Source organism: Puntigrus tetrazona, chromosome 23, assembly GCF_018831695.1.
Source record: "Puntigrus tetrazona isolate hp1 chromosome 23, ASM1883169v1, whole genome shotgun sequence".
NCBI lineage: Eukaryota > Metazoa > Chordata > Actinopteri > Cypriniformes > Cyprinidae > Puntigrus > Puntigrus tetrazona.
In genome coordinates, this window is record NC_056721.1 from 4,268,863 (window position 1) to 4,291,114 (window position 22,252).

The following is a 22,252-nucleotide window of genomic DNA, read 5'->3' on the forward strand; positions in this document are numbered from 1 at the left end:
TCAAAATACACACGCTCTAACAAATACTTAGGCCTAAAACAATCTTACATTTATTTAAAATCACACAGTTTTGCAACTGTGATATATATATATTAAATATATATTATTTAATATATATTTAACTGATGTATTATATTAATGTATATTATTTTATATGATTGAATATTATTTCAGTATCCAGATTTATATATTCGTCACCAATTAATATATAATTTCTTTATACATGCATGCATTTTAACATACATTTTTTTCCCGACCATTTTCAGATTTACACTGGTTTAAGCATTTTTAGTAAAATAAAATAAAATTATTCAAATAAAATCGAATCCATAGACGCAAATTGTTATTAAACAGTGCCGTGGGGGTTTTTTTAAGTGCAGAAATTTGACCTTTCATTTTTTTATGCCTGATTAATATGCATTTAGTTTAAAATGGATGCACATTTTATATGCAACTCAAATTGAGCACAGACAAGATTTTCCGTTAATAATTGCATATTGCTTTTAATTTAATTTATACTAGTGCTGTCAAACAATAAGAGTTTGTTTCCATAATATGTGTGTATACTGTGTATATGTATTGTGTGTATATAAATACACACGCATGTGTATATTTCAGAAAATGTTATGTTTATATAAATATATATAAATTATATGAATATATGCATGTAAATATTTTTAAAACATACTGTATGTGTGTGTATTATATACATAATAAATATACACAGTGCACACGTATTAGGTGAATAAAAACCTTTGTTTTGGATGCGATTAACCGCTCGACAGCACTAATTTATACTACAAATAAACCCAAAATAGCATGCTTACTAGTTAAATCATGGTAACCACAAATTAAACGTCAACCCATGGCTTGTGCAGTAAAGTGCGGTTACACAAAATGATGATCAGTATGACAAAAAACAGTCGCTACACTAAAACCGTGGTTCGTTTTCGTAAGGGAGTGGCTAATATCTGTTGGTAGCTGCACGAGAAACACTATCGCGCTAGCTTGTGAAAAATGCGCCCGAGTACTGACATCAAGCGTAGAGGAATACAGCAGTCTGCCATCAAAGACACACAGAGTTTCTTCAGAGTCCCGGAACAAAGACAGGTGCAGAACAGAGACAAGGTGAGGAGGCAGAGGAAGGGTCTGTGAGCGTCAGAGAGGAGGGGTGTATCAGACGAGCATCGCATTGGACGGAGGAGGGAAGGTGTGAGCCGCCGCAGCCCACAGAGCTTCACCTGCAGCCAGTGTTTCTCCGGTCATGGACTAGTGCAGGAGTTCGGCACATGACGGAGAGCGACGGGACCCGCGAGCCAAAGCACCGTCTTCTACCTCGCCGCCGTAGAGCAGCTCCAGCGCAGCTCGCTATTTATGCGTGTTTATATTTATTTATAGCGCGCGCGCTCCGTCTGTACGCTGCACCGAATTCGGCGGCCCGATGCTTCTGCACCAGTTCGTGAACGGGACGCTGGAGACGATGTATCCCGGCATTCAGAAAGACACGACTTTCACCAAGATCTTCGTCGGCGGTCTGCCGTATCACACCACGGACGCGTCGCTGCGAAAATACTTCGAGACTTTCGGCGACATCGACGAAGCCGTGGTGATAACGGACCGGCAGACGGGCAAGTCCAGGGGATACGGCTTTGTGAGTAAAACAACACCGTCGCTTTATGTCGGTCTCGATAGCTTTTAATTGCGGCGAAGAACAATAACGTTACTTTGTTTTTGTTGGCTTTCATTTACTCTCGCTAAGTTACTCGGTTCTTTGCGCGGTGTTTAAGTAGTGAACCGGACGAGTTTATCACTGCGACGGGTTGAATGTTTGAAAACGTAAGTGGTTTTACACAGAATTACAAACGCGATATCTATTGTGGAGGCGAGCGCGGCGTTCGATTCGTTAATGAATCGTTCTTGAGAGTCGTTTGAACGATCGGTTTGATCCGGTTAACAAAACTGAACTATTTGTTCTCCGGTCGACTGACTCGCTGAACCGAGCAGCGTCCGACACCTAATGGCCCGCGTTAAGCGAGCCGAGCTCGTGTTTTACTGACATGTGACGAAAAGTTACTTGAATAGCAGAAGTGTTACAGATATTTTTGTTCTTTTATATAATGGCTTTTTTTTTTAGCGCGCGTACAAAACAGAGCTGGTTTTAATACAATAACCAGAGACCATGTTGTTTTTTATATAAATAAAGACGTATTTATTTGAACCGGTTCTTTAACGCGAACTGTTCAAAGGAGTCGATTCGCGGTAAATCGAATGAATCGCTCGTGCGCGTGCGGTCTCCAGGTGACAATGCAATCGTCGCGTGCCTCCAGCGCATGTCTTTGTTACAGTTGTGAAGAACAAAAGCCAGCGCATGTACAGTAGAAACTCCTTTAGTTTGCCTTAAAGCATATGCCAGTCACAAATGATGATCCGCACGCTTACTATGAACCGTTTTAATAGGCCTAAATGTTTTCCAACGTAGTCCGATTTAGTGCTGAAGGATCTTAGACGTAATCCTGAGATATTGCGAGCTTTTCAGAAGCACAATATGCTCTTACATCGCGTTGCTCCACAAGTGTGTGCGCCAGTGTGATGTTGAGAGTCACATGTGGAACTGTAAGTGGATTATTTCTAAAAAAGCATGTCATCAATTATCTTCTTAGCCTCTTGGATGAAGTTTGAAAGCAGGGTCTCGGATTTCTGAGAAGTGGCCCCTTTTAAATACTTCTTTTAAGCATTGTAAGCGGAAAGCGTGGTCCGGTCCAAGGGTTTATCTGCTGTGATATGCTGCAAGGCCAACCTCTGCTCACTTAATAAGGAGGTTATGAGGGGCCTAGAGGAACGGCCCTAATGAGCGCTCAGCCAAACACATCTGACTGTGTTTATAATATCAAATGAGAGGCTTTCCCTGCGTTTCATTACTTTGCTTTGTGACGGCTATACAAGGGATCGTGTGATAACTCGGCAAAGTGATGCTATCAGATGGTAATATCGTGGTACTTTAATGAATGCGCATTAAAAGAAATTGCACTATGTATTACGGAATAAATACCGTAAGAAAATAATGTATTAATTTAAATCAGTCTACGGGGATAGTGTTTTAAATATATAATTCTACCATTATTATGCATAGCTCTTTTCTACTGTGGAAAAAGAAGTAAAAGGTAATTGTGATTTATATATATATATATATATATATATATATATATATATATATATATATATATATATATATATATATATATATATTTGAGCTCTGACTATTTTTCTGGCAATTCTGATAACACAAATGAGAATGGTTGGATAAGAAGTTGCATTACTTTTATATTTTTTATTCCGTAGTGGGGAAACAATTATTGTAAGATAACATAACTGTGAGGAGAAGAATGTAGAGAAAAAAGCTTTATACTTAAAATAAAATAAAGGAGTTAAAGATGGCAAATACCTTTTTATTTTAATACCGTTTTATTCTGTGGCTTCATAACATGTTAATGGATCTAAATGAAAATGTTTTTTCTACAAGTAAAATACTTTTTCTTTTGGTTGGTGGATGAACATGAGCTGCACGTGTTGTGAGTTTCTCTCTCGTCTATATCTCTCTCTCTCTCGCCCAGCGTCTGTTCACTGCTACAGAAGTGTATCGCGGTTAGCCTTCAAAAGCAGTTGCAAAGCACAGATAAGGCCGCGGTTTCACTTCATGCTTCTTTTTTTTTCCTGACACGTCATTTGCCAAGGTGTAAACATGCACATTAGATAAAGCGACGGAGGCGGTGGGGCTTCTGGGGGGAGAAGGAAGGATAGGAAAGAAACAGTATAAGAGTGTGACGACTTCAGCTGGCTTTGTCATAAATGATAGTCTTTAATATCCTGGCCGATACGCTGCTCCCTGCGTGGGAGGCCTTGTCTTAACAAGCTGAATTCTGGAGTAAGAAAAAGAGGGAGGGTTACCAGAAGAGTTCCCAGAAGATTACAACACAACCCTAATGTTTTCCCAACACGCTCACTGAGGCTTGTCGCCTCATTTACTAGCCGGGTTTTGTGACTACTGAGATAATAACACGCTCTCAGCTGTGTGTGTGTGTGTGTGTGTGTGTGTGTTGTTCATGAGTCTGAGCCGCTCTCCACACAAGGGCACTACAGAAACGAAGCGTACACTCTGGTGTTTACCTGACAGAAACCAGATCCCATGAATTCTCCTCCTAACCGCTCGCTCCGCTACTGCTCTGGCTGTCTTTCTCGTTCCACCGGCCCTGAGGAGCACAGCTGCCACTGGGTCTCCACAGGGTGGGGCGTGTGTGTGTGTGTGTGTGTGTGTGCGCGCGTGTGTGTGTGTGTGTGTGTGTGTGTGTGTGTGTGCGCGTGTAGCCATGAGCAGCTCAAACTAATATTGCAGTGAACTTCAAGAGTATTTGTCACAGAGAGCCGAGCTGTGAAAACAAGTCAGCAGTTGAGGCCGCTTAAGCGCTTCACAGAAATAACCATAAACCCCCTACTACTTAAGCAAACTGGCATGGTATTAATGCCATGCTTGTATTTGTTAGATTAGTTGTGTGATGAAACCCAACTTAAATGGATTGAAACGGCTCGTTTTTGACAACATGAACTTGTATAAATTGGATCAGCTGATAAGAGCTGCCGCATCGTGCAAAACACTGGTAAATCATGTCTCGGTTTATTATTTTAGGAAATCATTGCACACAGGTTATACTTTACTCTTACAACTTAAGCATGACATAATATTTATCAGTGTGTAATATCCACCAGCTGATTTCATTTGAGTGGGTCTATAAATGTGGGGAGAAATGGCAAAGTGAGACATGAAGATTGGAATGAAACATAATGGAGAAAAAAAAAAAATAAATAAAAATATATATATAACCATGATCTGTGGGAGTTTTTAGCGAGTAATCAGCTTGGTGAAATTTAAAGTAAATCTCTATGTCTGTGAGCAATATTTACAGAGCGATAGACAACTATATTTAGAATTGTTTTGCTTTTTATTTGTCTGATAGTATTTACTTAATGTTTATTTTAATGAATTGACCTTTGATTAAAAAAAAATACTTTCAGGAATTTGCCACACTTTTTTCAGGCTCCCAAAATGCTGCTGCCGTATAAATAAAGAGCCTAAATGCAGAAGTTTTTATTTAAAAGTGACATCATGTAAATGCCCTCTAAGCCTGTAATACAGTCATATAGAATTAGAGAAAACAATGTAAACAGTATGACCAAAAAAAATTAGATAAATCCATGAAACTGCTCAAGAAAGAGCCACAGAAAAGACACTCATTGCTAATCTCTGTTCCTTCTTCAGGTCACTATGATAGATAAAAGTGCAGCTGAGAGAGCTTGTAAAGATCCCAACCCTATTATTGATGGACGCAAAGCTAATGTCAACCTGGCGTACCTCGGGGCCAAACCACGGAGCCCACTGACAGGTAAAGAGACGCTTTTAACGTACTTGTTTTACACCCTACAGTTTTCTATTGTTCTGTCACTTTCAAAGGCCAAGTGTGTAATTCGAGCACCGCAGAAACGCAGAAATAATGACTGTTTTCGAACAGGTTTTCTCTCCGTTCTCCCGTCAGCCATCGGTCCAGCAAAGAAATAAGTCTGTCCCAAACTCACATAATGTTGCATGTTCAAACGAATTGTGATTAATAATAATAATTCAGCACTTCCCCTTTAAGAATAGTTTTTTGAGCTTTTTGGTGCTGACACTGTCCCTGCATGCGGAGGATCCATGCATGTGTTCGACGTATCATAATCTTGTTGTGAACGCTCACACAAAACTCTGGATAGCGCACTCACAATATCACACTTATTTTGACGGGGTTGGGCCTGTCGAGAATTTACTGCCATCCTACATTTGCATTTGTGCATGTGTGTGAATGCACTGGCAGAAAGTGATATATGTTCAGTCAGCACGTCTGTGATCGTTCCACCTCCAGCTTTGCATTTCTGTGTGTGCTCTGTGGCTGATTTGCCAGAAAGAGGACGGGTGTTGTGGAGGGAACCTAAAGCGTGTACACCTGTCCTAACACACCGTATTCACTCGGGGAAAGAGGGCCGTTTGGCCCCTGCTCTTGTTCTCGCCCAAACATGTTTGAAACGGCGCTCCTGCATCACTGCTTGTCTTCTCTCTCTGCTAAGAGAAGAAATAGTATTTTTAGTTGTACAGGATTTTAGTTTTGTTCACTGCTTCAGTTTTAAGACGTCTTACTCTGGGAAACATGAAATTAGAGACATCACTAATGAAGCCAATGTTAAAATGAATGAGAAGAAATAGTATTTTTAGTTGTACAGTATTATTATTTTTATTTTAGTTTTAGTAATTCAGCTTATTTATTATGAAGATTATTTTAAGTCATTTATTATATTATCATATTATTTTAAGTATATTTATATATATTATTTCAACTTTCAAAAACAGAATTAAACTAAATTAAAATTATGACGATGATGTTCATTATTCAGTTATTTATAGATAAATATTTTTGCAAATTATAATAATATAATAATAATAATTTTAAAAAACACTATTTATAAAAGCATTTTCCACAATAATTTCAGGCTATTAATCACAGCAAATCAGGTTATTTATATAGTCAAAAGCTTTTAATTAACTAGATTTTTTATTAAAATAATACAATTTGAAACCCCTAAAAATGCCGAAATGAAATTGAAATCATCAATTAAAAACATGCTCAGTCATATTCTGTATTATCTGCGTTTGTATGTATTTTTGAATGATGCTGCTTCGCCACACACAGAAATGCACTGACCTGTGTATCATGAGCATAAAACTGACAGAAGAAAGCTTTTTTTGTTTGACAGACATAAAAAAAGACAAGTTGAATTATGTTCACCATAAGGTTTGTGTAAAGTGTGTTTATGCAAATACCGCAGTGCTGAAGAAGAGGCTGTTGAGCGTGTGTGTGTGTGTGTGCTGAATGGGCATCCAGGCGAGAGATGTTTCTGATCTGTGTCCGGGCAGATACACTGTTATGCTGCAGAACAGACAGCCTGGAGTTTTTCACATGAGTGATTTCATGAGAGCGCACAGACAGGACGAGAAGAAAGAGAAAAAAACCAAAGTGCACATCGGGTGAATGGAGAGAGAGAGCGAGTGCCAATTAAAGCCTAAAGAGCGTGCAGTTGTGGAGGACGCAGGATTACTAATGTGCGTCATGAATGTCAAACGCAGGGCAAGCAGAGAACCGGAGAGGGAATGACTCAGTTACAGAGCTAATGTCCAGAGAAGATCGTCAAATAATTACGGAGCGTTTGTCATCTGTTCCGTTCGCTTTCTGCTGCTTAATAACCATAAAGATGCACTTATTGCCAAGACCTCTTAAAGGGGTGTTCTGGGTTCAAAATGTTAAATGAAGCTACAGCATTGACTCATCGTTGTAACAAACAGAAAGCACATGCGCTGGACTTAAAATAGTAGTGTAGTGGCATAACTTTCTACAGGCTTTAAAAGCAGACGCGTGCAGCTTGTGTTCTTGTAGTAATTAAAGGTCAGATGATAGGGATTAGGAAGCAGGCTAGCTGCCGGTGGCTGACCGTGGTGCATTCACATCCAGGACTGATGATTAATCGACACGTTTTCATTACGTTAAATAAAAATGTAAGTAGTCATAAAATGGATTGTGAAACACAATTTTTAGATTTTATAGTGCTGTTAAACAATTAATTGCATCCAAAATCTAATATTATATATATATATATATATATTTATTATGTATATATATATATATATATATATATATATATATATATATATATATATATATATATATATATATAAATGCACACATATGCATGTATATATTTAAGGAAAATTCAATGTTTATATATTAAATAAATTATATAAATTATATGAATATAAATATATACATGCATATTTTCTAATTATATACTGTATGTGATTTTATTTCTATATATACACACACACACACACACACATATTGTGTACACAAAAACTTTTGGATGCTATTTATTATCGCCCAGCACTAATATTTAACAAATTAAATAATTTGCAAATGGTTCAATATGAAAAAAATGTAACTTCTTCACTGCTTATTTTACATTTCTGTAATAATCGATTGCTCTCAATAAACAGATTAGTAACGTTCCCGTGTACGTCGAAATAAACATCCTGTTTCTGACACTTGACCTAACTGAAAATCTAATAATTAATTAATGCTGATATTAATGCTGATACATTTCCTTTGGTGTATATAAAAAGTGTCACTAAAAATAAATCATCCTTATAGGTACATTATTTTCTGGTTATGTTCTTGGGTTTTATGTGGTCATATAAATGAAGGGATTTTACAGTAGTTGGATGTTAACACATATAATTCAACGTTTTGTGGCCGTTTTCTAAGTTGTGTGTATTTTAACTTGCCTTGCAGTGTCTTCTTGACCCAGAAGCCCATTCCTGTGCAAATAATATTTGATTGTGTTTACAAACTGGAAGATGAATTGAAACTGTTAAACTGAAAGACTTTCATTTTACATCTGGTTCATTTCTGGACCCCCAAAACATATTCTAATTTTCTGTACGACAAAAAAAAAAACCCCAAATATGGCCATTTGTCTTTAAGAGCTGCAGCTTGAGGAAAGCTTGTTAAAGACGCAGATGGCTTTTTTTTAGTTGGGTCAGGTTTGGGGGGGAAATGAAACTCTGTCCCTTTAACTCTCAGAAGCAGACTTGAATCTCTTTGCTCTTGTGTCACAGGATACTCGGCGGGAGTACAGCAGCTTCACCCAGGCCTGATCCAGAGGCAGTATGGGTAAGCGTCTCTTCTCATTCTGCTAATGTCAGGGGTGAGGGAACGGCCCCTCGGAAGCAGTCCTGTCATTCAGCCCAGAACTGTCAGTTATTCTTCACAATGTCAGATCTGAGGACGCGAGGAGCGTGAACGTTAGCGCAGCTCTTCCTCGTGTGTTTACAGTAGTGTCTGCGGTTTATTTTCATCTCTCTGCCTCCTTCCCAAATTCTCTCTCGTACTGTCACTTGGTCTCAGTTTCTCTCTTTTTACTCTCTTCCTCTTTCTTTATTTCCCCCTCGGTGTCTTTCTGACAGCGTTTCTCTTTCTTTTACTTTCTCCACTCTCTGTCTCTATCCTGTTTGACCTGTTTGTCTGTCAGTTAGGTCCCCACCTGCCTCAAGTCTGCTAACCAGCCAGGTGTTATGCAAAACTCTTTCTTTATCTCATTCTCTCTCTACACACATCTTTCTGTTCCCTATCCCACCCACACATACTCGCCAACATCAGAGAAATAGTGCATTAAAAAATGTCTCTGTTATTGTTCACTCTGCCTCATGTTATACCGAAGCCCTTGTTTTTTCTACGTGAAGGAAGTCGTAAATGCTACGTTTACCACTGTTATGATTTAAGGCTTTTTAGGAGCGTGACAAAATTTCTAACGAGATTCGTTGCTTTTGAAAGAAGTGACTTATGCTCAAATGTAATTAGTGATATATTGTGATATAAATATGTAAATACACAATAAATAGTGTGAAATATTATTAGTAAAAAAGACTCTTATGGTGCTTTTTTAAAAACAGTGAAAATAATGAATACACTACTGTTAAAAAGCCTGTGGTCAGTAAATATATATATATATTTTACAAAGAATTAAAAAAACAAATAAAAAATGTTAGACTCTGAATATTAGACACATTTCTGAAGGATCATCAGTAATGATGCTAGCTTTGATCACAGGAATAAATTAAATTTTAAAATATATTCAAATAGAATATTTTTCACAGTACTTTTTAATCAAATAAATGCAGCCTTGCTGAGCAGAAGATACTTCTTTTAAAAGCATAAAAGAAACTTAACAACCCCCAAATGATTGGTTACTTATTAGTATAATCACTATTTGGTCATTGTGTTAAAAAATAAATGTACATTTATGATTTGTACATTAAACATAGTCAATATTTAATGCAGTGGTCATAAAATGTAATAGTTCATTCCCTAGCTGAATTGCACACATGTGAATCTGGTTGAATAATGAGGTTATAACTCTGGTAAATAGCCGAGCTCTGTGTACAGAGTGAGATTTAGTGTTTGGAAGAGGAGCGAGTGCTGTATTTTGTGTACACAGGCTGTATGTTAAAGGGTCTCGTCCGTATCTGTGGGGGTCTCTAGTTAAGCTCACTAGCTTTTGTTTGAACAGGTGTCCTGCGCCCATTATGGGTCTGTATGCGTCCTCAGCTAACAGTGCTACTGATCATTAACCCTAATCATGAACTTCCTCTTTGAGACGGCCGGCGCTAATAATGAGAGATGCATTAGAGCTGAACTTAACACCACTACAGTAACGACCAACAGACCGCGAACAATCAGACCTACAACACTGTGCTAGCTAAAGGCTATTCGGTCATGCTAACAGTTAATCAAAGAGACACTAATGTTAATAAAGTGTCAAATCTGTCATCTTTTAATCACCCTCACGTCATTTCAAAACTAACTATATATTGTGGAGATCCAAAAAACAGACTCCTGTATAGACAATGAAAGAGACATTTTTCATATAGGTTTGGAACGACATAAGGACTAAATGATGGATTTTCATCTTTTTTCATCTCAAACGTAACTTAAGTCTGTCTGTTCTGATTAGGATCAGTATTGAACAAAGCATCCATTGTCATTTGTGCTATACACACACACACACACACACACACACACACACATATATATATATATATATATATATATATATATATATATATATATATATATGTGTGTGTGTGTATATATGCGAGTTGTCATGAAGCTCAGTTATCCCAGTCAGGAAGACGCTCCTGCTGTCGTTGTAGGTTGCCACTCTCGCCATCTGTTGGCTGGCATTAGAGGGATTTCTCCCGTCTGGGGGCTCTCTGAGGGTGCTGGAGATGGGGATTAGGGGAGCGGAGGGTGCCGCTAACAAACCCCCTGTGGTTGGGGGATGGGTGTTGGCCAGTTAGGGAGCTCTGCTGAAGCAGCACAATGAGGATCAAAGCACTTGAGCATCTCACATACACACATACACACATCCCGTCTGTCCTCCACCGTCAGCTCGTCACGCCTCCAGCCCAATACATGTCCACTGACATCTGACCTTTAACACTTGACGGAGACATTCGCACCACTCCACCAGCCGGCAGACATGTGACACTGTCCATAATTTAGTATGAATTTTTGAAAAGGAGCTTTCCTGCAGCGTGTAACACACCTCGAGTGAATTAAAAACATCCTGCAAAGTTTTAAATCTGAAAGTGCGCCGTGTATAAAGTTACTGACACCGAATCACTGAAACGAGCCTTTTTAAAAAATTATTCTTAATGTTTGATGTTTGACATATTGGCATACTGTCCGCCCACTTGTTGGTCTTTTATCACTGGTCTGAATAAAAATGCTAATTCATTCTCAGCGTGACCCTTGACCTTGCATGCATGTCAACCTGTTGTTTGGGACTCCCGAAAACAAAAAATGAACCCTTTATTACCCATAACAAGGGCACTTTAAAATATGTCATGATTAATCATATGTATTGAGAGAAAGAACAATGTTTTTGAAAGTAGTCTCTTCAGATCACCAGTGCTGCATTTATTTGATCAAAAATACTGGCAATACTGTAAAATGTTATTAAAAATTTCTATTTGAACACATAGTCATATTTTCAGCATCTTCAGTGTTACATAATCCTTCAGAAATCATTCTAATATTCTGATTTCTTATTATCAGGGTTGAAAAGTATTTGTATGTATAGAAAGTTTAAAATACCAATTTTTTTTATTCAGTGGCAGAAACGGACATACAGTGCTGAATAAAAGTACCTATACTTTTATATAAATAAAAGTATGATTTGTTATGTTTTGAGGGTTATGTATATATTTATTTCCTACGGCTGTGAATCTCTGTGCCCTACATCGTCACACAGGCTCTCCTTTTAGCCGCTCTACATTTATTCGGAGTGACGTGACAAGGGTGGCCCTCTCTCAAATTCATCAGTAATTTAGTGATTGCGCCGTTTGTTTCTGTGTTTGCCTGCTAAGATATGACCTTTAAAAACCCCTCTGTCTCTTCCTGTCTCTGCCCCACACCCAACAGCTGGGGCTGCTAAAAGTGATATTCTGCTCTGGGCATGACGGCACGACCTAAGATCATTCGTCCTTCCTCTTTGTCGTCATAATTTGCTCTCCCTTCCGCATCTCTTCATTTCTCTTTGTGCTTGTGCTCTTTGTCGCTCTCATGAAAAGGCTCCCTGCATCCCCACATCAACAGAACCACCTAAATAAACTACAGATAAAATAGACTAAAATATCAGGAATCATTGCTCTTTCAACACGGATAGCAACACGTTCGCTGCAGAACCTAGTGAGCTGACTGCAGACACGCCGCAAAAAATGCTTTTCCAGACAAAATATCTAGAAATTCTTTAAAAAAGGTTTTCTAGACACGTAAAAATGATCAAGTTAAGTTGACTTGTCCTTTTACTTAGAACAAGCAAAGTGATCTTCTTTCAAACAGAAAACAAGATTATTTTCCTTCTTGATTTAAGGAATTCTTGATATTTTGGCTGAAAACAAGACCTAACTCTAGCTTCAAGTCACTGTGAAATCAAAATGGACAATTCTTAAAACAGAATAAAGGATTCATCAATGCACATCAATACTTTTTTAATCTCATGTGCCCATATAATCTTTAACCAAATACATTAACCTTCTCTAATGATGCTTCTGCTTTTGAATGCAAGATAGAAAGCTTGCGGATTAATTTGTGTCTGATACTTGTGTGCCGAACCAAACATTCACACTGTTTATGAGCCACGCAGTGCTTCGAATCAGGCTACATTTACATTAATCCAGAGACATTTGAAAATGTTCCACTAGCATTTTGCAAAAGTTTCTCATTCGCAGTGAAACATTAATGTATTATATATATATATATATATATACACCTGTGCTACTTAAGGCTGGTTTTGTGGTCCCAGGTATAAATATGCATCCGTTTTCACAGCCCACACTACAATAAGTAAATGGCATTTTCAAATGTACCCGCATTAGTGTACGTATAGCCTCAGTCACTAATGAGGTCACTAATGAACTTTGGTAGCAAGCAGCGGTCCTCAATCGGGTCCTGTACTACGCCAGCGCTCTACATTTTCAATTTCTCCCTTATGTAACAAAGTACAAGAAGATATTTTCCTGGTGTGCTGACGAACAGCGAAGCAGATAAACGTGAAAATGTGAGGTCAGAAATGTGAGAAACGTGCATCAATTCGAATGAACCCTTATTTCTATAAGTTTATCCGAGGGTTAGAAGGCTTCTGCTTAGGCAGCACTCATTTCCAGCTCATTTGTAGCAATCATTGGCCCTATTTTGTCAGTCCTCACACCCTTGTCAGCTTTGGTCTTTTTTATTTTGCCCCGTCTCTGTTTCTCTCTCTCTCCTCCTCCTTGTCTCTCTCAATCCCTCCGTTTCCCTGTCTGCATTAGCGTTTGCTAGGATGAATAGGGTCAGTAAGGACGGCAGACTCAGTTGATTTGCCTACTCCACAAAGCCTCTGTCAGAGCCTATAAATCATCCTTCAGCCCAGGACGCAGACGAGTGACACTGCAGCTGTGTGTGAGGGGAAGTGTATGCTGCTGCAGATGTGTGAGTGTGTGTGTGAGGATGTCGCCGCCTTGGTGTGTTTTCTTAGTTTTTCGAGCTCAGTGTCGGCGGCCCCTCTGGGCTCCTCTTTGTTTCTGAGGGAGGCTCGTGGGTCTGCGCTGGGGGTCTCACTTTCTGTCTCTGTAGTGCTCCGGCTATGATATCATCAGGCAGAAACTCACCAGAAATATTAATGAGGTCAGTGAGCAGGTCAGTGAGAAGTAGCTGCTATACTACATTTATACTACACTGTGACAAAAAAATGTTTCCCATCCATTTAACTGGTAACGTAACTTAGAAATTATTTAATAATATATACATTTATAATTAATACCTGATTACATAAACTATTAACTTGTTTCTTAATTAAAAAAAAATATGAAATAATAGCAATAATAATTATTATAAATATAAAATATATTTAAAAAAATTACTAAATTAAAATTACTGTTGTAATATTATTGTAAATTGAGTATTGAAGAAAAATAATACAGTAAAAATTACATTTTACATTACAACTTTAAAGTACTTATAATGTCCTGATATATTTTTTAACTAGTGCTGTCAAATGATTAATCACATCCAAAATAAGTTGTTTACATGATGAATGCATCAATAAATAAATATTTAAGTGTATATATTTATAATTTTAAGTGTATATATTCATGTTTATATATTTTATATATTTATATGAGAACATGAATATGTACATATATACTTAAATATTAAAAAATGTATATGCATAATGAATATACACAGTATACATTCATATATTACTTAAACTTTTGATTGCGTTTAATTACGATTAATCGTTTGACAGCACTATTGTAAACCTTAAGGCATGAAAGCTTTTATTTTAATAGGGAAAAAAGCAGAAAGACCCTAAAGCTTGTCTTTTTTTGCTGATAAGTGCCGCTCAATAGAAGATGGTTGATGCACTTTCATGTGAAAGCGGCTCGGAGCAGAGCCTCATGTACTGTGACACGCTGAAAACACCAGATCGTGAGCTGCTCGTGGAGAAATCAACACAGGCTTGTGAGGGATTTAAATATTCATGTTGTGACGATATCGTTTCTCCGTGTCTTTATCGTTATCACAGCGCCGCGAACGCTTTTGTTCTTTGTTTACTGGGTTTCCATGGTAACCATGGCATTTTACTGTATTTTAAAGTTCCCCCGATATCAATACAGTGGATATTCATCGTCTTGATGATTCATAGTTAACTCTCTCTCTCTCTCTTTTGGCAGACTCAGCCAGCCGTATGTTTACCCTCAGGCCTTCCTGCAGCCCAGTCTGGTTCTGCCCGCACAGGTCACCTCCAGCGCCACGAGCCCGTACCTAGACTTCAGCACTGCCTACGCTCAGTACGCCTCGTCGGCCTTCGAGCAGTACCCCTACGCCCCCTCGCCAGGCTTCCTGAGCTACATGTACCCCCCGGGCACCCCCGGGCCCTCCTCGGCCCCGAACACCCCCGTCCCCACAGCCCTGCCCTCCATCGGTGGAGCCCCCAGCGCCGCAGCCTTCATCCAGATCCCTCCTCAGCAGCTCCACGCCGACCGCCTGTAGATCGGGCCGCAGGGAGCATGCTGATATTGCACTAGAACATCATCATCATCTTTTTGGGACAGGCAGCTGTGACATCATCAGCCTGAGACGGGGGGCGAATGCAAAAGGGCTTCAAGTTATTCTGCTTTTCATCAACAATAGGTTTATGGACTTGTGCTCTGACTGGTCACTCTTTACGATTAATTATTCGATATTATTGGTAGAGGATTGTCGAATAACCGAGATTCGACGAATAAATGGCGCATGGCGGGGATGTAATGCAGACGGATCCAAACTAAAGGTCATACGCGCACAACCGTTCAAACATTTGGGGGTTTTGAATGACTTCTCTTGTGCTCGCAGAGCCTGCATTTAAGGATACAGAAAAACTGATGTTGTGAAATATTATTAGAGTTTAAAACCACTGATTTCTAAAATCCTTTGGAGTAATGATGCTGAAAATTCAGCTTTGCATCAGTCTTCTTGCTGCTCAAGCAACATCGAGTTCTGCTCAAGTTCAAAATTTCAAAAGAACGACATGCTATTTCAAATAGAAGTGTTTTATAAAAATATAAACGTCTTCGCTTCCACTTTCTATCAATTCAATGCGTCCTCGCTGAATAAAAGTATTCATTTCTTTCAACAACAACAACAAAAAAAAAAAGTTTGTGACCCCAAACCCGTGAGCGGTAGTGTGTCTGTATTTCACTAAGGATAAGTTTGTTCGGTCAACTCTGCAGGAATATCTGTACAAAGCACAAAGCCTTAGAGACTTCTCCAGTTTTTTTTATTATTATTATTATTATTTTATATAGCTGTTCTTATGACACAAACGTGCTTCCCTCTATCTGAGCGAGAATATGTGAATTTTTTAACCAGACTTTTTCCAAGATTAGATAACTTTTCTAGACACGTAGCATCGCAAAGGATTTGTAACTCTGCTTATCACCTCTGTCAAACGTCTCTTCCGTCCCTGTAGTTTCTTTCCTCGGGATTCCTCGCAATCTTAAGTAGCTCCACATAGATTGTAACGACATTAATCCAGCGTTCAGTAACACGTGGATTCGAGACGCGCTGTAGCTCGCCTGTGAATCATCGAGAGGAAATCGCCACTGAAACATCGAGTATTAATCATATTCTAATTCAGTTTCATCCGCGACGCTTTTTTAGACTCGGTTTCGGTCTGCCAAAAAGGACAAACGAAAAAGAGTATTGCGACAAATGTCCGTGGTTGCTTTTGGTATGGCTTCACGGGTGACACTGCGGGACAAAATGCCAACAGGAACACGCTTCTTGAGAGGAGTCTTGATTGGTGAAAGGTTTGGACGGCACGAGAGGACATTTTGCCAGGACAATCGGCTTGTTTTCACGAGAACGGCGTTGCCATTAATCTGCCCTGAGACACTCAACTCAAAACATGAAAATACCTTACAGTGAAAGCCATAAGACCAGAACATGCAAAACAAGTAATAAAGTCGATTTGCAAAAACTGACCTTCACCGATGTGCTCATTTTTGTGTGTGTTTTTTACTACGTTCTTGACTTTTTATGCCACCCCGTCGATATACTTCATGTGATCGCACTGTCGGTTTGTCCGTTTTACACTTGTCAGTTGAGTTTGTTTTTCTTCTCTGGAACTTGTTTTGTCTCTGCCGACTAATTCACTGAGAAACACGGAAGTATACATGTGCTCACAATGAATAACCGAAGGCAGTTTAACAACCATTTACGGCTGCTTCAATGGAAGAGCTGGAATGGATCCAAGAGCTCGTGGACGAGCATACAAACCTATGCAAATTAAGGGCATTAGGGCTTTATGCGGGGCATAATATATTTTTGTGAGTAGGCAAACTATCGCTATGGAAACTACTGGAAGTTGTACGCATGAGGCCTCAGACCTCAATCCAAATGAGCACCTGTGGACGACTTCACAAACAGACAGTCCTCCTTCAACCAGATCAAACGTTTATGCTCAACTGCGTGACATTTCCATTATATTACGCAGAAGTGTTTCTTACTGTTCTTTTTTTTTGGACAGTTCAGGATAATAGACGTCTTTCTTGCCTGCATGCCAATTCGGAAAAACTAATACTGGTTGATTTCGAACACATTTACTTATTTAAGCGTATTTAGGGAAATCGGCATTGCTGTTAGAAATATATATATATATATATATATATATATATATATATATTAGGCTGTACTCTATTTCTGTTACTTACTTTCGTCACAGTAAAAACCTTCTCACAAGGGCTGGCTCCAGCTGTTAGTCCCTGCTCCAAGCTGTGGACAAAGGGCATCTTTCTCCATTGCTGGTCCTTTAAAAGTAGGCTGTATCTGTAAATTTAAAAAGAAACGATAAACACGCCGTTACTCAAATCATAAAGGTGTTAATAAATCACATGGGTTTTATTTTTAGTTACCAAATGTACAAAATGCAGTAGGAATACTTACATGGGATATTATCGCCACGTGCCCATTTCTTTTATTCGGTGTGATTTATTGTATTTATGTTTATATCGACTGCATTATGCATTTATTGGTTTAGTCTAGCGGTATAAATAACTGAAATGGCTTACAACTCTCTGCAGAACTAAAGGTTAAAGCGTGTTGATGATTAATTATACGTGCGGGGCTTTTACTTTCAGCATCTCGCGCGCTCTTTGTTGTTGATCGTTCAAGATGGCGGCGCCGTGCCGCGAGAGGTCTGCCAACACAAATGGTGATTAATTAATTATATTGTAATGAAAAATGTAGTTTTGTAGTTACTAAATGACATCTGGGCGAATTAGAAAGTAGGCCTATAGTTTTGTTGAATCTCGAGTAGTAAAGGCACGTGTGTGGAAAAAGACATTTTGACAAAATAAAAAAAGGAAAATGGAAGTGAAGGTGCTGTTTTTATTATTATTATTATTATTATTATTATTATTATGTCTCTAGCCTGGATAAAAAAAAAATGATGTGATGCCCATACAAAGAAATATTGTTGTGTGTGTTTCTCGGGGTGTATGGGATGGCTTGGATCAGTGTGAGATTTCCCAGCCTGATTTTTTTCCCCCCTGCATTTCTATTAAGTCAATTTAATTTCGACTTTATTGAGTCCGTGTTTCTCCCCTTTAGCAATAACGCTACTGCATTTAATTCTGTTTTACTGTAAACAGGTACTGGCAACTTTTCCCGTTCCTGTTTCTATTCCTCAATGTCTTTATCTCTAATAAAAGCCCCTCCTTAATCCATCTCTAATGTTTTGAGCTCATAAACTGCTGCACAGCGCCACCCAGTGTTAACATTAGCTCCTAAACATAGCGCGCGCGGGTCATACATACAAACACTCGTTGTTTTTCATGTATTTATTTGCATTCAAATATGATTCATATTGCTTTTTTTGCCCAGTCATGGATGTTATCCTCAAACAAGATTTAATGAAAGGCAACACAGACACTGTAAACTTGAGAAATAATTGCAAAAGACTGGCGGCAGAGACCGGCCGTGTTTAAAACAGCTCGGTCCACGGGTGGTTTGTGTGAACGTCGAAGTGAATGGAATATCATTGCAAACAATACAGTTTGGGGTGTCTTCGAGTCCCGTAAAAATAAGAAAGGAAAAAAAAAAACATAAGCATGACACAAACACGAGCGAGCTGTAATGATAAAAACCCAAGAGAACCGCTCGGCTGACAGACACACTCACACGTACACTTGATCGTCATGCACAAGCTAAACACACGTACATACCTGGGCACGTTCTCCCTCACACACACACACACACACACACACAAAATGACCCACACATTTGCACTCACTTGCACGCCCACGGAAATGAAAAATAAAAAGTGTGAAACCCTGGTTAAGTTGCATACATCCACATCTTGGTGTTGTAGAAAACGAAATTGAAAATGAATTGTGAAAATGAAGTCAGATGAAAAGTGAAAAGCATGCCTAAATTCAACGGCTCTAGCCCCTCCCGCGCCATAAACCCCGCCCACATCCACACGAACCCTGCCTCAGCTCCGCCCCTTGCCCTGCGTGGCTATCAGCAACAAACCTAGAATACTAAACAAAGTAGTGTACTCAATTCGTGATTTTTAGCGTGCGTATGCGACCCCTAGCGTGGGATTTAATCTACTGGGGCGTACTGTTGCTCGAGGCGGTGAGATGGTCCAGTGAGGTAGAGCCAGATTTCGGTCCACAGGTTCCTAGCAGGTTTATAGGGTCTGAGTCTTCAGCTCGATGGTCTCCCCGATTGTCTCTTGCTGGTTCTCGGCCCCCGGGGGTCGGCTGCCCTTGAGAGTGGCTAGCCGCTCGGAGAAGCCCCGCATACGGGGAAACAGCATGAAATCGTACAGGATGGCACCCATAGCGCCACCAATCATAGGCCCCACCCAGTACACCTGTCAGGAAAAAGTGGGTCACTAAATATATTACATCTTCAGGTAGGGACGGTCTCAGCGCTTTACTTTGCGCTTCTTACCCAGTGGTTGATGAAATTCCTCATGATAACCGCAGGAGCGAAAGATCTCGCCGGGTTCATGCCGGCTCCGGTGTAGTACATCTGAATCGGAGACAAAAACGAGGCGCATTGTTAGTGCACTGCACGCTTGAAATACTCACAAACGTTTAAATACGACACTGAAATATCCGTTCGCACCCCCATCAGGTGGCCCATGGTGATAGAGAAGCCAATAGACAGAGCGGCTGACCCCAAGCGTCCGTTTCGTCTCTCGTCTGTGACGGCGAAAACGCAGACCACCAACTGCATGGTAAGAAACACCTCCACTGTAGTCGCCATGCCGAGACTCATGCCGGGCTGCAGCTGCAGAGACATAAAGTACAAAAACAATTAAGAAAAAATATGAAACATCGATATAAGGGTCTAATAGCGCAGTGCTACGGATACGATAAATTTAGATAAGATTGGATATATAGATTTTCCATTAAAACTCAAAATGTAATCAAATAAAATGTAGATAAATGAAGTAAAAAAACTAAATGAATAATGTAAAAAATAAAGTTTTGCATCCCTCTTACCGTGTTAAGTGCCAGTGTGCCTCTCATGTTGTTGGGTGTAACTCCGTACAGGGCCGCGGCTCCTGCCATGGCCCCCATGCACTGAGCGCAGATGTAGAAGAAAGCTCGGAAAAAGGACATCTGAGAGCCGACTAAGTAGGCGAAGGTGACGGCCGGGTTGATGTGTCCTCCGCTGATGTGGCCGATGGACTGGATGAGCGTGGCGGCCGCGAAACCGAAGCAGAGGGCGGTGTGGAAGACGTGGTACGGCCCCGAGGTCCAGCGCAGCGCTGCGCCCATCCCGAAGAAGACGAAGAACATGGTGCCGAAGAACTCGGCGAACACCGCCCGCCAGAACATCATAGAGCGGAACTCCCACATCATGCTTCACGAGATCCAACTCAACTTTAAAATAAAAAACGGAGCTTATTTAGCGTTAGCGAGAATGGCCGAAGGAAGGAGCGTCTCTGAGGGGAATAAATGCGACAGTGTCCTTTTTAACAAGCACGCAAAAAGTGAAATCCTCGCCTAGTTCAGCTGCCGCCCAAAAAATAAATTTGAACGAAACAAAAACAATCAAGGGCGAGAAGGGTGATGGAAGTCCGCCTAGTAGAGCTAGCCGTTAGCTGAGGCTGTGTGGGAAGCCGCGAGTAAACGGTCACACATGTAGCCGCACACGGGTCGTCTCTGCCAACGGTGTTTCTCTTCACCTGCACAACACCCAGACTGCTAAAGAAACATGAGGTGTGTGTGGCTGTGTGTGTGTGTGCACGCGTAGAAGATGTGGAGGGTTTTGTCAGAGAGACCTGAACATCGATGCTAAAGGCTAAATCTACAGGGCTAATTCTAGATGAGCGACACAGAAGAGGTTACGGAGCATATCCTGCCCACACCTAGTAGAGCTGGTCTGACGGACCACAAAGGGGCCATAGGGGGCATTTATAATGGCCTCGGGGCCCAGTGTGACGACATAATCCCCCCCGAGAGGCAGAAGCTAAAGGGGGCATCCCATATCAAGCACACGCCGCTCACTTCTCCCTGCATTAAACTCAATGAGAGCGAGATTAAGACAGGAACACCAGTGAAGGGGCCTGCGGTGGCCTGAAGAACAAAACAGATCAGGGTTTGCTCATGAAATGTGCTCGTGAAAGCTTATACAAATCAGGAACTTTGTTGATTTTTATCAGAACTTCGTGTGGATTTAGGTGTGAGTTAGTGCTGACCTGAGCTCACACACACGCGCGCACACACACATCCTCAGAATAAAGGCACGCATCTGCACACACACACACACACACAATGTGCGTCGTATCCGGCGGCTCAAGAGAGGCCCTGCGCTGGCAGATATGATCCAGCAGTGCTCAGATACATGCAGAGAAATCCCTGAGCACAGGAAAGCTATTGTTGCTCGGAGCATGAAGCTAACACGAGAAAACATCCTCTAGCTGTCTCTCAGGTCTGGATCACAACCGCCTGTCGAGACTAAAACTTTTCATCTGTCTATCCATCGTTCTGTCTATCTATCTATCTATCTATCTATCTATCTATCTATCTATCTATCTATCTATCTATCTATCTTTTGTTCTGTCGTCTGTCTATGGCCACGTTCACACAGCAGCAGAATACGGTTTTCAGTCCTTCATTTGAGTCATTAATTCGGTTACGTTCACGCATTCTGTAACCAAACTGTAGATTTTCAGGACTCACGACCGTCTTCCCGGAAACACACCCTGTGTGAACGGAACAGGACCGGACAGCCAGCTAGCAGCACACACTGGTTCTCGTGTGTTCACGGTAGCTTACAGTGAAGGAGAAATAAGCTAAGTGCCATCTTAAAGTTTCCTCACGTCGGTTTCCCAGCGGAGCCGCTCCCGTCAGTTTGGTGTTCAAAAGCCCCGCTCTCCACCCAAGTGTGTTAAGCTGCTGTCTCTTGTCAAACTGACTCTTGTCATCTCAGTTTTTTTATTATTAAATCATATTAAAAATGCAAACACGTAAGGCATATTTGCACTCATAAAACGCTTTCTTTTGTTTTCGTGTTGA

The 22,252-nt window shown here is 40.2% G+C and overlaps 2 protein-coding genes across 2 annotated transcripts; one reads left to right on the forward strand and one right to left on the reverse strand.

Annotated features, from left to right (window-relative positions):
• The first annotated feature begins 983 nt into the window (after nucleotides 1-983).
• rbm38 (RNA binding motif protein 38) lies at nucleotides 984-15,370 on the forward strand. The gene is made up of 4 exons (XM_043224441.1): nucleotides 984-1,651; nucleotides 5,312-5,435; nucleotides 8,747-8,801; nucleotides 14,906-15,370. Exons 1-4 carry the CDS (start codon nucleotides 1,442-1,444, stop codon nucleotides 15,222-15,224), a joined length of 708 nt encoding a protein of 235 aa, XP_043080376.1. The 5' UTR covers nucleotides 984-1,441; the 3' UTR covers nucleotides 15,225-15,370.
• A 4,037-nt stretch (nucleotides 15,371-19,407) lies between these two features.
• On the reverse strand, nucleotides 19,408-20,607 carry mipb (major intrinsic protein of lens fiber b). The gene is made up of 4 exons (XM_043225271.1): nucleotides 20,231-20,607; nucleotides 19,851-20,015; nucleotides 19,674-19,754; nucleotides 19,408-19,593 (listed from the first exon to the last, which is right to left on the reverse strand). Exons 1-4 carry the CDS (start codon nucleotides 20,591-20,593, stop codon nucleotides 19,408-19,410), a joined length of 795 nt encoding a protein of 264 aa, XP_043081206.1. The 5' UTR covers nucleotides 20,594-20,607.
• Between the last annotated feature and the right edge of the window lie 1,645 nt (nucleotides 20,608-22,252).